The sequence below is a fragment of the Notamacropus eugenii genome, chromosome 5 (genome assembly GCF_028372415.1).
Source record: "Notamacropus eugenii isolate mMacEug1 chromosome 5, mMacEug1.pri_v2, whole genome shotgun sequence".
NCBI classification, from domain to species: domain Eukaryota; kingdom Metazoa; phylum Chordata; class Mammalia; order Diprotodontia; family Macropodidae; genus Notamacropus; species Notamacropus eugenii.
In genome coordinates, this window is record NC_092876.1 from 302132053 (window position 1) to 302146379 (window position 14327).

At 35.4% G+C, this 14327-nt stretch overlaps 1 protein-coding gene and 1 long non-coding RNA gene across 3 annotated transcripts in view; one reads left to right on the plus strand and one right to left on the minus strand.

Annotated features, from left to right (window-relative positions):
- LOC140506278 (uncharacterized) overlaps positions 1–14327 on the minus strand; it is a 52706-nt gene that overhangs the window by 32675 nt on the left and 5704 nt on the right. Inside the window, exon 1 of one of the 2 annotated variants that reach the window (XR_011967845.1) lies at positions 4505–4581. The exons of the other annotated variant lie outside the window; for it this stretch is intronic. This is a non-coding gene — a long non-coding RNA (uncharacterized lncRNA). Of the gene's footprint in view, positions 1–4504; positions 4582–14327 lie in introns of those variants that run through there. 2 annotated transcript variants of the gene reach the window in all.
- The window catches only part of ACTR3 (actin related protein 3), a 64387-nt gene that overhangs the window by 30867 nt on the left and 19193 nt on the right, over positions 1–14327 (plus strand). Inside the window, 4 exon segments of the mRNA XM_072613291.1 lie at positions 5254–5309; positions 9723–9847; positions 10971–11081; positions 12220–12315. Of these exon segments, the coding sequence (XP_072469392.1) occupies positions 5254–5309; positions 9723–9847; positions 10971–11081; positions 12220–12315 (388 nt within the window).

Sequence of the window (14327 nt, forward strand, 5' to 3'; positions counted from 1 at the left end):
ATTTCCAATTTGTGCTATATATAGTTTTATACATAGTTGTTTGCACGTTTTCTCCTTCATTAAGATTGTGAGCTTCTGGAGACCAGGGCCTGGCTGATTGCCTTCCTTTGTATGCCCAGCACTTAGCACAGTGCCTGCCACATAGATGCTTAATAAATGTGGACTGACTAGATTGGAATGAAGAGGCCTGAGTTTAAACCTGCCTCTGAGACAATGTGGCCTTGAGTAAGTCACTTCAATTCTTGAGCCTTAGTTTATTCATAAAGTGAAAGCTTGGAATATAGTCTCTAATGTCTCCTCTAGTTCTAAATATATGGTTCAGTAAATCCTGTGGTCCTTTTAAGGAAGAGTAGAACTTAATTCCAAATGGAGAAAATGAAACAAAAAAAATACAACATAGTTTTCCAGTTCATTTCATCATGTTTTTGGAAAGTGAGTATGGGGGGGCGGAGCCAAGATGGCGGAGTAGAAAGACGCACATACACATAGCTCCGAACCCACAACACATAGAATGGCTACAAGGAAGTAACTCACGGCGAATTCTGCACCCAGAGGCCACGAAACATTGGAGCGAGGGAGATTTCTGTTCTGGAGAAACCTATAAACCTCTCGCGGGGTGTCCTTCGCGCTGCGGACCGGGCGCTGGGACTGGGAGCTGAGTGCAGCCCTGCCGCGGCCGCGGCACCAAGAGGAAAAGATCTGAGCGGGCTTCAGGGACGGGATCTCCAGTGGCCACGCGGGTCCCTCCACCCACAGAGGGACCTGCAAACCTCTGCAAAAGGTCCGTCGCGCTGCAGACGCGGAGCCCAGCCCAGATCTGCTGCGGCCGCGGCCGCGGCACCGAGAGAAACAGATCCGACCAGGCTTCAGGGACGGGATCACCAGCGGCCGCACAAGTCCCTCCACCCACAGGTGACGGGGGTCGGTGAGAGAGTCTCTTTGGTGGGTTGAGAAGGGAGGGGGGTGCCCCCATAATTCAGGCCCCCCCGGGAGGTAGAAGCTGAGAGGTGGCTGCAGACCAGGGCTCCCCAAGCGGGCAGGAGCCTGAATCCATTGTGGAAGGTCTGTGCATAAACCCCCTGAGGGAACTGAGCCTGAGAGGCTGCCCTGCCCTGACCTGACCACCTGAACTTAATCTCACACTGAATAGCAGCCCTGCCCCCGCCAAAAGCCCTAAGGCTGGAAGCAGCATTTGAATCTCAGACCCCAAACGCTGGCTGGGAGGATCAGGAGGCAAGGTGGGTGTGAGGAGAATATTCAGAGGTCAAGTCACTGGCTGGGAAAATGCCCAGAAAAGGGAAAAGAAGACAATAGAAGGTTACTTTCTTGGAGAACAGACATTTCCTCCCTTCCTTTCTGATGAGGAAGAACAATGCTTACCATCAGGCAAAGACACAGAAATCAAGGCTTCTGTGTCCCAGCCCACCCAATGGGCTCAGGCCATGGAAGAGCTCAAAAAGAATTTTGAAAATCAAGTTAGAGAGGTGGAGGAAAAACTGGGAAGAGAAATGAGAGAGATGAAAGAAAAGCATGAAAAGCAGATCAGCTCCCTGCTAAAGGAGACCCAAAAAAATGTTGAAGAAATTAACACCTTGAAAACTAGCCTAACTCAATTGGCAAAAGGGTTCAAGAAGCCAATGAGGAGAAGAATGCTTTCAAAAGCAGAATTAGCCAAATGGAAAAGGAAATTCAAAAGCTCACTGAAGAAAATAGTTCTTTCAAAATTAAAATGGCACAGATGGAGGCTAATGACTTTATGAGAAAGCAAGATATCACAGAACAAAGAGAGAAGAATGGAAAAATGGAAGATAATGTGAAATATCTCATTGGAAAAACAACAGACCTGGAAAATAGATCCAGGAGAGACAATTTAAAAATTATGGGACTACCTGAAAGCCATGATCAAAAGAAGAGCCTAGACATCATGTTTCGTGAAATTATCTAGGAAAACTGCCCTGAGATTCTAGAACCAGAGGGCAAAATAAATATTCAAGGAATCCACAGAACACCACCTGAAAGAGATCCAAAAAGAGAAACTCCTAGGAACATTGTGGCCAAATTCCAGAGTTCCCAGGTCAAGGAGAAAATATTGCAAGCAGCTAGAAAGAAACAATTCAAGTATTGTGGAAATATAATCAGGATAACACAAGATCTAGCAGCCTCTACATTAAAGAATCGAAGGGCATGGAATAGGATATTCCAGAAGTCAAAGGAACTAGGACTAAAACCAAGAGTCACCTACCCAGCAAAACTGAGTATAATACTTCAGGGGAAAAATTGGTCTTTCAATGAAATAGAGGATTTTCAAATTTTCTTGATGAAAAGACCAGAGCTGAAAAGAAAATTTGACTTTCAAACACAAGAATGAAGAGAACCATGAAAAGGTGAACAGCAAAGAGAAGTCATAAGGGACTTACTAAAGCTGAACTGTTTACATTCCTACATGGAAAGACAATATTTGTAACTCTTGAAACATTTCAGTATCTGGGTACTGGGTGGGATTACACACACACACATGCACAGACGCACACATACATAGAGACAGTGCACAGAGTGAATTGAAGAGGATGGGATCATATCTTAAAAAAAAAAATGAAATCAAGCAGTGAGAGAGAAATATATTGGGAGGAGAAAGGGAGAAATTGAATGGGGCAAATTATCTCTCATAAAAGAGGCAAGCAAAAGACTCATTAGTGGAGGGATAAAGAGGGGAGGTGAGAGAAAAACATGAAGTCTACTCTCATCACATTCCACTAAAGGAAAGAATAGAATGCACACTCATTTTGGTAGGAAAACCTATCTCACAATACAGGAAAGTGGGGGATAAGGGGACAAGCAGGGTGGGGGGGATGATAGAAGGGAGGGCATGGGGAGGAGAGTGCAATTCGAGGTCGACACTCATGGGGAGGGATAGGATTAAAAGCGAATAGAAGTAATGGGGGACAGGATAGGATGGAGGGAAATATAGTTAGTCCTATACAACACAACTAGTATGGAAGTCATTTGCAAAACTACACAGATTTGGCCTATATTGAATTGCTTGCTTTCCAAAGGGAAGGGGTGGAGAGGGAGGGAGGTAAAGAAGGTGGAACTCAAAGTGTTAGGATCAACTGTCGAGTAATGTTCTTGCCACTAGGAAATAAGAAATACAGGTAAAGGGATATAGAAAGCTATCTGGCCCTACAGGACAAAGGAGAAGATGGAGACAAGGGCAGAGGGGGATGATAGAAGAGAGAGCAGATTGGTCATAGGGACAGTTAGAATGCTTGGTGTTTGGGGGGGGGGGGGATAAAAGGGGAGAAAATTTGTAACCCAAAATTTTGTGAAAATGAATGTTAAAAGTTAAATAAATAAATTTAATTAAAAAAAATAAAAAAAAAAAAGTGAGTATAATGTTTTAGTTAGAGCAAAAGGGTAGCACAGAGCAATAGTAGGAGACAAGGTGGGAAAGAGAGAGGCCAGATTATAGATTTCTTTGAATACTAAACTAATGACTTTTGCCCGTAGGGAGCTATTGCAGGATTTTGAATGGGTTAGAGTCCCTTACAGTGTTATAGGAAAATTTAACATTCATTCACTCAACAAGCATTCATCAAGCTCTTACCCTATACAAAACACTGTTACAGTTGCTAGAGAGAATACTTTGAAGTATCTTTGATTTGTGATGTCATGAGTATAATTGCCTTTGCTATGGTAAAATTTATGTCTCACCTATTTGAATCTTGCCCATACTTTCTCATAAATCACCATTGGGGATCCATTTGGTATGTTGGACATCTCTAGATTTGGGCATGTTGTTTAGGGTCTGACCATTGCTTTGCTCATATCATGTGACTTCTCTGTCTTTTTTTTTGGTAGTATGACTGTCTTTTGGAGTTTTTTGTTGGTAATATGATTCTGGCTACTTAAAACCACCATGTACTTCTCTGCTATTTAGGTGATTTGAAACTTTAATTTGGAAGTTTTGGTATTTCAAAGCTTACACATACAGTATCACCAGAAGAATGTTGACATAGAATATATTGATATAAAAATATAAAATACTGATATATAATACAACTCCTGTGTACTCATGAAGCTTACAGTTTAGTAACAGTGGTACACAGGATAACTTAAAAAAGGAGGGATGGGTACTTTGAAAAAGAGACATTTAGGGTAATTCTGATTTGATGAGGCACTGTGATGATGTCAGCTAGGTAGCCTGGTGGATAGATTGCTGCCCTCTCCCAAAACTGTCTCACATCCCTCAGTATGAATATAACCTCACTAAGGGCAGGAACTTTGTTTTGTAATCCTTGTATCTCTAGTGCCTTGTATATACATTGAAAGTACTTATTAATAGATGTTTGTATTTAATTGGATTCTAACATTCCCTGCACCCTAACCCCTCCTCCCCAGATAAACTTGTTTTTACTGCCTCATAAGATTGCATCAACTTTTTCAGGATCAGGTGAAAATCTGTTTTATCTATGAGTGAGTGAAAAAGCATTTATCAAACACTTACTTTCAGGCACTGTGTTAAGTTCTGGGGAGCTTGTAGAAAAGCAAGATAATTCCTGCTCTCAAGGAGGTCACAGTGCTATTGGGGCAGATAAAAAAAGAAAGTTCAGTTTCTTGGTGCATTGAAAGGCTCCAAAGACCTTAGGTTATGTAATGTAAGTAATCAAAATGATAGTGCCAGGGTAGTTCAGGGTACTGAGGCAGGACAGATGATAAGGTTTGGATGATTTTAAGAGGCAGTGATAAGACAGATCGTAAGGCCTGGTTGTTCTCCATCTTATAAGAAAAAAAATGGAGTTTGGGGGCAAAGGAGGAGTACAAGAAGGTAGACCCACCCTTATGGTAGAGGCTCTTTCTGCTACTTGACATTTCCCAATGGATTCTGGATAGGGAGGGGGGAGGCGGTTAAGAAGAATAGCCTCCCCTCTTCCCAGCACACACCATCCTGGATGGATTCATGAGACATTGACAATTCTAACCTTAGGCATACAGTTTCAAAACATGCTGCTTATTAAACATCAGCTTTTATATTTTTAAATTGTAATACTCAAAAGTCCTTTTTTGACATTTAGGAAGATAAATCCACTACAACAAGGTACAAATTTTTAAAAATGATATTTTTCTCACATTTTATAGTACATATCATTATATAGATTTCTTTTCCCAGGAGAAATGACTATTAAATTTCATTATTGTAGTGAATTAGTTTCACATGCTAATGAAGGGTTTTACAGAATGCTATTTCTTTTTCAGGTATACAAAACTTGGATATGCTGGAAATACAGAACCACAGTTTATCATCCCCTCATGTAAGTACTGCCTCAAATGAACGCATAAGCAGATTTAATATTGCTCCTGCTTGCTGTAAACTTCTAATTAGTAAATAATTCTGCCAAAATAATGGGCATATAGTTTGCCATATTTGAGGTGTGCCAACTTCTAAGACTGAATAAAGGAATTACTACTCACTACCAATAATACTTTTAGCATTAAATTATATTTAGAACTGAGGTTCTTCTAAAAGAAAAAAGGATGGGATTATTAGTTGTTAGAAAATATTAGACAAAATATCTCCCCCTTTTCCTTTCCCTGCCCACCTCTTTTTTGTTTTTATTTTTAAATAATATTTTTTTCCCCACTTACATATAAAGACAAATTTTTTAAAATTTTGAGTTCCAGATTTTCTCTGTTTCCCTCACCTCCTCCCTTAAAATGGTAAGCAATTTGATATAGGTTATATATGTGTAGTCCAAATTAATCATGTTGTAAAAGAAGAAACAGACCAAATTAAAAAAAAGAAAACACCTCCTTAAAGAAAACTATTTGGATTGTCTTCCTCCAGGGCTGTTGACATTGCTGTTCATGGGTATGAGTAGCTGATTCCATTAGAGATACATGGAAGACTGTCCTTTGGTTTATGATTAGGTAACCACTTTTTTGCAGGATTTGTATCAGTTATTGTTCCCATATCTCTCATTTTAGGCTCCATTTAGTTCAAAATGAGGTAACCCATTTCATTATCAGTTGATAATTTTTTATTACTGCAGGTTTTTGCTGATTATTTTAAGTTATATATCAGCATGTCTGTAAAAAATATTTGTTGTTTATCTCTTTTGTGTTTGTAGCACCTCTGTTGTAAGCTGTTCTGCTTTCTTACATTCTCTCTTACAGCCTTATGAAGCAGTGCTGCAACAAGCATTCCTTGAGTTTTGATAGTTTGTATACCAGGGCCATTATGGTGATGAAATGTTATTGTTTAATATTGAACAATATGTTGCCATTTAATCTTAACAATGACTCTTAGGCTTAATAATGCCGATTAATCTTAACGATGGCTTTTAAGCTTAATGATGCTTGTAGTTGTTTTCTGAGTTGTTTTTTAGTCGGGTACAACTCTTTGTGACCTCATTTGGGGTTTTCTTGGCAGAGATACTGAAGTGATTTGCCATTTCCTTCTCCATCTCATTTTGTAAATGAGGAACTGAGGCAAACAGTTAGGTGACTTGCCCAGGTTCACATGGCTAGTAAGTGTCTGAGACCAGATTTGAACTCATGAAGATGAATCTTCCTAATCTTAACCCAGTGTTCTATCCACGACACCACCTAGCTGCCCCAAAGATAGTTCTGTGTTACGATTTGTGTCCAACTCTTCATTGAACCCATTTGAGGTTTTCTTAGAAAGATACTAGAGTGGTTTGCCATTTCCTTCTACAGCTCATTTTATAGAGGAGGAAACTGAGACAAGCAGGGTTAAGTGCCTTGCCCAGGGCTAGTAAATGTCCATACATCTAGTAAATGTCTGAGGCCAGATTTGAACTCAAGATCAGTCTTCTGACGACAAGCCCAGCGTTCTATCTACTGCCCCACCTAGCTGCAATGGTTGTAGACTGAATGATAATAAAACTTCCTTTGCAACTAGTCTATTTTTGATGCTAATACTGTTTTCTAGAACTATCTCTGTGCTTCACTGGTGTCAGACCTTAAGAAATTTTAACAAAAGATGCCCTGGCTTTCTTTGTTTTTACTTTTATGTATTATATTATCTTTTAATTTTGTGATAGATTGCATTTATGTTGTTGAATGTCTTGAGCTATATACGTATGACTGCTTAGAGGAGACTTTGACAAAATTTATGTGTTTTTTATTTCTAATTGTGCTTTTTTTATTCTGCAAAATAGGCCATAATGCCATGTATGTAATCTTGTATGGTTTTTTGTGACATTTGATGTAGACGCAATAGCATAGGATTGAAATTAGAAAATTAGGTTGTAATCTCTTCCATGGGTTGTCCATGTGACTTGGGCAAAGCAGCTAATCTCTGGGTGCCTCACTTTCCTTAACTGAGGGTATTAGGCTAGATGGCCTTTAAAGGTTTTTCCAAGTCCTAGTCTATGATCCATTGAGTTTAATGTGATAATTATAAATGCTTTACAGGAAGAGTGTAGCTCCTTTTGCCCATGTAACCTTTGGCAAATCACTTAACTTCTCTGGACCGCTGTTTCCTTAGCTCTTAAATTGGATAAGACTGGAAGATCTGAGGTTCCTTTGAACTGTAAATCCTGTAATACTAAAATCTCCATGGGATTCCTGTTTTTGTTCCTAACAGTGGAATTGGATATGCTTCTACCTTTTAGGATTTTGAAGGCTTAATTTGTTAGAAAGCTACATAAAAGTAACCTTGTAGATTTTTGCATTCTATTTCTAGTCTTATGGGTTCTTGCTGCTTCATTTCATATCAAAGTCCAGACTTGAATTTTATTCTTTTGTTTTTTATGAGGATCTGAAATAGCTATAGTTTATTTGCTGCAAGTAACGATTGAATTTTTAAGTCTTTCTCACCAAACTAGTTCTGAGACTACTGACAAAGTGTTATAATCACTCTATGGTATTTACAGTTATTTTCATCATTTAATCACAGTAAGTATTTAAATTGGAAAGCCTGTTAGTAATACTTTGAATAGCTTACCTTATTTTGAGCCATTTAGATGCCACTATGAATTAGAAATATTTTTGCTTGTGAGGATGTTGAGCATGTTAACTGATGGTACAAATCTTCATAAACCACTGGAGTTCCCGCAGGAGTATAGGGAATTCTAGAGGATAATTATGACTTACAAAAATTTTCCGGTTTCTGTCGTCTTAAAAATTTTTACTGGGGATTAAAATCAAAAAAATTATACACAGTTTAAGGGCTTACAAGACTGTAGTAGAAGGGGTTGGTTATTATATTTGGTAATAAGATTGGCACCGTGTTGTTTATTCCCTATTCCCCTTCCCTATTCTTGAAAATTATACGCAGAAAGTATTGGTAAGCTAAGTCTTGTTGCTACACGATTTTGTTAATAATGCCAATCTCTTAGAGCCCTATTTTCTTATATGGGGTATGAAAGTACTAGGACTTAGATGATAAATTGCTTTTTGAGTTTTAAATGGCATTCTCAATTTTTAATTTTTATACAGTTAGCAGTTTTTGGTATAGTTTTTAGCTTCTATCCACATGATAAAGTATATAAAATTGCATGACATTTTTGAGTAAATACTCTGACAATTTTGTGTATAGCTTTCAAAAGCCTACTAATTACATAATTTTCACCATTTCTGCCCTCATGAGTTAAGGTTTTATTCTCAGGTCATATAGTACCTCTATTTTGCTATATACTATTGGTTTAGTAAGAATGGACTTAAAAGATATGTTACTCCGAATCCAATTTTTAACCTATCTTCATGAATTGCCATATTTTCTGGAAACTCTAGACCTGGAGTATGCATTTGTGATATTTCTTTTTACATATATATCGGCAAACAACATAAAAATATACTGAAATAAATTCTAGATAATTGCTTTTCTGTTAGCCTTCTAAATACTTAGCAATTTGGGCAAATTTTTGGACAAGTTTATAGGGAATCTTGGACATATGATCCCCTTCTGATTTACAAAATTTCCTAATTCTAAGAGTCAGGTGTTAATAAAAAAGTTAAAAGAGGCTGACTGTGGATATAGAATTTTTCTCTTTCAGTATTCTCTGCCCAACTTACTAAGAATATAACTATTAAAAATGATGGTACTACAGTTGAATGACAGATCATCCTAAATACATTCAGATAAGGACTATTTTGAATGAAGAACTTTTTAAAACTTGAAGGATTCAGAAATTTCATAATTTAAGTAAGTTTTAGCTGTGATGCGATATGTTAAATTTGCTAAATAGTTTGAGAATTATTGTTGGTTTTGAAAAATGACTTGATTTTTTAAAAGATGAGATTTAAAACTAAATCCTATGAGTATTTTTAGATTAAATCATTGGTTTATTATTTTGTAGCACAAAATTATAGGATAGAAAAGTTTCAAGAGGAAAATATTTTTGTATTTCCTCTGTAGTTCTTTTTTGTCACCTTTTTGTTTCTGAGTTCCAGATGACTTTTGAGGTGGTGATAATGTTTGCTATTTAAAATTGAAATAAATCTCATGGTTATTGAAATACTTAAAGATATTCTTTCTGCATAATACAATTTTAGCTTTTTATCACATTTAAAGTTTTTTTTCATGGCATTACTTATCTGTTTAAAGTTTCATATGTGGTGTCAGATATGAGTGTTTATGATAAAATGAAAAATTGTCTTTGATATATATCCAAGATGAGAGAGATGAAAGATGTTGTGTAAGTGAAGTTTGAGGAATACTAACCTCTAAAATGTCTGAGCACCTGTGTTCCTTTTTAAAGGTATTGCTATCAAGGAATCTGCAAAAGTAGGAGATCAAGCACAAAGGAGGGTGATGAAGGGTGTTGACGATTTAGACTTCTTCATTGGAGATGAAGCAATAGAAAAGCCAACTTATGCAACAAAGGTATGATTCTGTGGTTAGTCAAGATAAATGAGAAGTTTCGTTTAAAAATTTCATAGTATTTCTAAGAATATTTGTTTTCTACCCTCATGAATCGTTTCTCTGTCACTTTCTGCCTGTTAAGTCTTAAATGCCTTGGTTGTCTTTAACTTTTCTGATACTTAGTTTCCTCTTCTGTAGGATGAAGAGTTTATACTAGGTGACATCTAAGGTTCCTTCTGCTTCAAAATATGTGCATTTCTCTAAATCTTTTGTTGCCTCAAAAGTGCTGCCTTCCTGTGTGTAGGCTAATCCCGTCTTGCTTCTCTGTCTTCTCTTAAATTACTTTATATTTACTTATATGTACTGTGTCATATCTCCTAAGAGAATGAAAACCCTTCAAGGACAGAGACTATTTAATTTTTCTATTTTAATCTATTTCAATTCATAGTGTCTAGAACTAGTAAATACTTTAATAAATGGTTTTTGAGTTGAATGGAATATTCATACAACTTTAAAAAATGCTATTTTTTAAAAGATTGATAAGCTAGAAAAGCATTTTTTTTCCTGAAGGTATCTAATTATAAAATATGTTATGTGTGAGTATTAAACAAAGTAGGGAAAATAATTTTAAAAATACTTAGGAAAAAATGAACTGTGAAGTGTTAACTCCAGGAAATGGTTTTAGGAGTTGAGAGTTGGAGAAAACATGGAGGATAGATATAATGGAATGAATAACAGTGAATGAACAGTGAATCATGACCACAGCTTACTAGTCATTTGTTGCTTCAAAAAAAATATTTTCAGTAATTACTGTACATATTAAATGCTGTTGGGCTCTTTTTAAAGCTGTAAAACAGAGTTCCTGCTTTCTTGAAGCTCATACTTCATGGTTTTGCAGAAGTATCTTTGGTTTATGATCTTTCATGTTATCTAACATCAGAGTGTACTGTGCATAGTAGTTTTTTAGAATTAATTTATTAAATGGATGAATGATACCTAAATACAATTTTGTAACTGAGTATTATTGTGTATTATTATTTCTTGTTGATAAGAGTTAAATTGAATGAATTTTTTATTCTTTTAAAATTGTTTGGTACTATTTTAAAATTAGAGCAATATTTTATTTTGTTTATTTAATTAACAGTGGCCGATCCGCCATGGTATAGTTGAAGATTGGGACTTGATGGAGAGATTTATGGAACAAGTGATCTTTAAATACCTAAGGGCAGAACCTGAAGATCATTATTTTCTTTTGGTGAGTTCAAATAACACTTTTGTTGAGTACACTTTAGAAAAGATTTCACAAAGTTTTTATTAGTTACTTTTCAAAATACATTGGGTTTTTTTGTATTGCTTCTGTCAGAGTAACATTCAGTTTATGTTGGCCCTAAGATACATTAAGGTAGACTCACCTATAGGTCAGTCTGATATTTTGGATCACAAGAAGAGGATTACAATAAAGCACTAATTTAGGTACTTAAAAATTATTTTATTATGAGGTCATAATAACAGTAAGACTTTTGTAGTGCATGAACATTAATAATTCTTGACTTCTTTTTCCTAAGTCTCTCATATTCATTTGCTAAAAAATTTTGTCTTTTTACCACTGCACTTTCTTGCATCATATCTACTCATCTGTTCATCATTTCTACTACTTCCATTCTAGTTGCTCTCCCATGACTTCTCTCCTGTTTTTTGTATTCAGCTGTTGAAATTCATTCTTTTAAGGCCCAGTTGAAAAACTCTCTCCTCCTTTTAAGTCTTCTATTATTCCCTCACCTTCTTACCTTACCCTTGTCTTAACTTCTGTGAATGTTCATAGAATCTTAGATTCTGTTTTGTATTTTAGTTATGTATGTTCTTGTCTTACCACCTAAATACTAGATTATAAGCTTTCTGCAGTGAGTGTGTCTTATTTATCTTTATCTCACTCAGTGCCAAGCACGGTGGCTTGAACATATGAAGCACTTAAATGTTTTCTGAGTGAATAACTCACATTATATAGATTTTTTAGCTCATAAGTGCATTTTCCTTGTAACCTGTATTCAACGAAGTGATATATCAGTGTGTTAGATGCTATTACCTTTATCATTATTTGTAATAAGCATATCTAATTGAATTCCAAGGATTTAAAAAGTTTCAATTCATGCATATTATATATGGTAACTCTGTTAATGGGTATATTTGGGTAATTAGAATATTCTGTTCCATGACTCTATGAGATAGTTGAAGTTAATTAAATTCAGTTAATTAAATTAAAGTCAGTGATGTTTTGTGCAAAATAATGAATTCTTTCTCTTTTGTATTTATTTGCTTAAGAAGAGATTTCTTCATTAATGAGACTTACATTTTTTTTTTATTTGGCTTATTTTAACATACTCTTCATCTAATAGACTGAACCTCCTCTAAATACACCAGAAAACAGGGAATATACAGCTGAAATTATGTTTGAATCCTTTAATGTTCCAGGCCTATACATAGCTGTACAGGTAAGCATGTACTTACATTTCTCAACCTGAATCTTAAGAATTAAAATTTTGAACATTTAAAATCTTATTTTTGGAATGCCATTTTCCCTATACTTTTCATAGCAAAGAATAGATTCATAATAGATATTAATTAGTTCTGAGCATAGTGTCCTTTGTGAACTTTAAGTTATAACTATTACTGTCTCTTATCTTTATAATGTATATAGTATACTGTTCATTGTTTTATAAATTTTTTTGTTTTGCCAATTTAGAAAATTTATCTATTGGCTATTTCAGAGTTTTTGCTTAAAAGTGTTATATTTACCATTAGGTCCTAGAAGTTGTTCCATTGGTGTAGATCTCAATTCATTCATGCTTTCTTTTCCTATATATTTGTTGTACAATTTGTGTTCTTCTATAAATCCTCTCCATTATGCCCTCCCAGAAGGCTGAAGGCCTTCCCCATAAGTCTTTTTATCTGGGTTACTTAGCTGTCCACCTGATGAACCGCATGAAAAGTCACTTCCTTTTCCTTTCATACATTACCTGAATAACTTTTATGCTTCTTTTTGGGTTAAAGTCATTGTTGAAAATTTGATTCCCTTCTATAGCTAGGATATAATATATGTAATAATAATAATAATAATATATAAAATGGATAGAGCTCTGGTCCTGGAGACTGGAAGACCTGATTCAAAATCTAGCCTCAGAAACTTAATCGCTGTGTCTTGCCAAGTCATGTAACTTTTTTTTGGCCCCAGTTTCCTCAACTGTAAAATGGGGAAAATAATAGCACTTGCTTCACAGGGTTTTTGCAAGGATCAAATGAGAAACTTTGTAAAATTCTTAGGATGGTACCTGGCACAAAGTAAGTGCTTAATAAATGTTTATTCTTTTCCCATCACATCCATCACTCCATTGCCTTTTGGTTCAACTATAATTGTGTTGAAGGCGACAAGACAGAATAATGTTAATGTGTCAGTAGAAAAATATATTTGTTATTCAAATTAAAAGCGATCTTTTAAGGTCTATTTCTTGTTATTTCTGGTTGATCTAAAATGAAAATGTCCATTTAATTTTTATACTCACAAAATTGAGCACCTTTCCCCTTGATAATTTGGTGTCCTTTTGACTCTTAATGATAGCATAATGTTTATTAACTTTTATCACCTAGCATCTTTATGGTGAAGGTCATTTAGGTAACAAAAACTTTTGGACTCTCACGAGTCCAAAATATAAGCACTTGGAATATAAAGAAATAGCATCATCCCCTTCTAGTTGAAAATGTATGAATGTCATACATGTGAAAAAAGACTTTTTAAACATTTACAAATGCATCCCATGACTACAATTGAACGAGAAAGGAACTTTAGTAACTTTACAGTGTAGTTTATGGACCAGGAACTGATTAATATGGAAACATAAGTAATCTTTCATTTGAGATTTTTAAAGAAGAATAGGTCTCCAACCATCTGTAATAATTTTTTTTTGGGGTGGTTCTACCTAAATGTAGGGATTGAAATAGAGGATATCTTCCCATCTCTTTCAACTAACATTTTGCAAGTGAATAAAACATTTAAGTAGATGCTAACTTTTAATAGCATTGCACATTTGATATAGGCTTATTCAAGTGTTTTCTTTGTGTTTTTCCCACAAAGCTGTTGTGAATTAACTTCCCACAAAATTATTGTAAATAAATTGTGAAAATTTAAAAATTAAGTAATATCTACATACATTTCCCAGATTGAATTTTATATGAACCTCATTTTAGTATTAGCTCTCCCATATCCTTTCTCAAGGGAAAAAAAAGGGTAAGTTGGCCACAGTGATAATTTTGAGACATGCAGGGGAGTTTCCTTGCCTAATAACCATTAATTTTACTGTTTTTTAAAAATTGTTACGTTTTTCTTGTATATAATCACTTCCCAAGAAACAGTTCCTCCTTCCCTCAAAGGGCCTTTGTAATAGAACTTTGTAAAGTATGTAAGTCTATTTTTAAGTTGATCTTTCTATAAGGGAATGGCCAATTAATT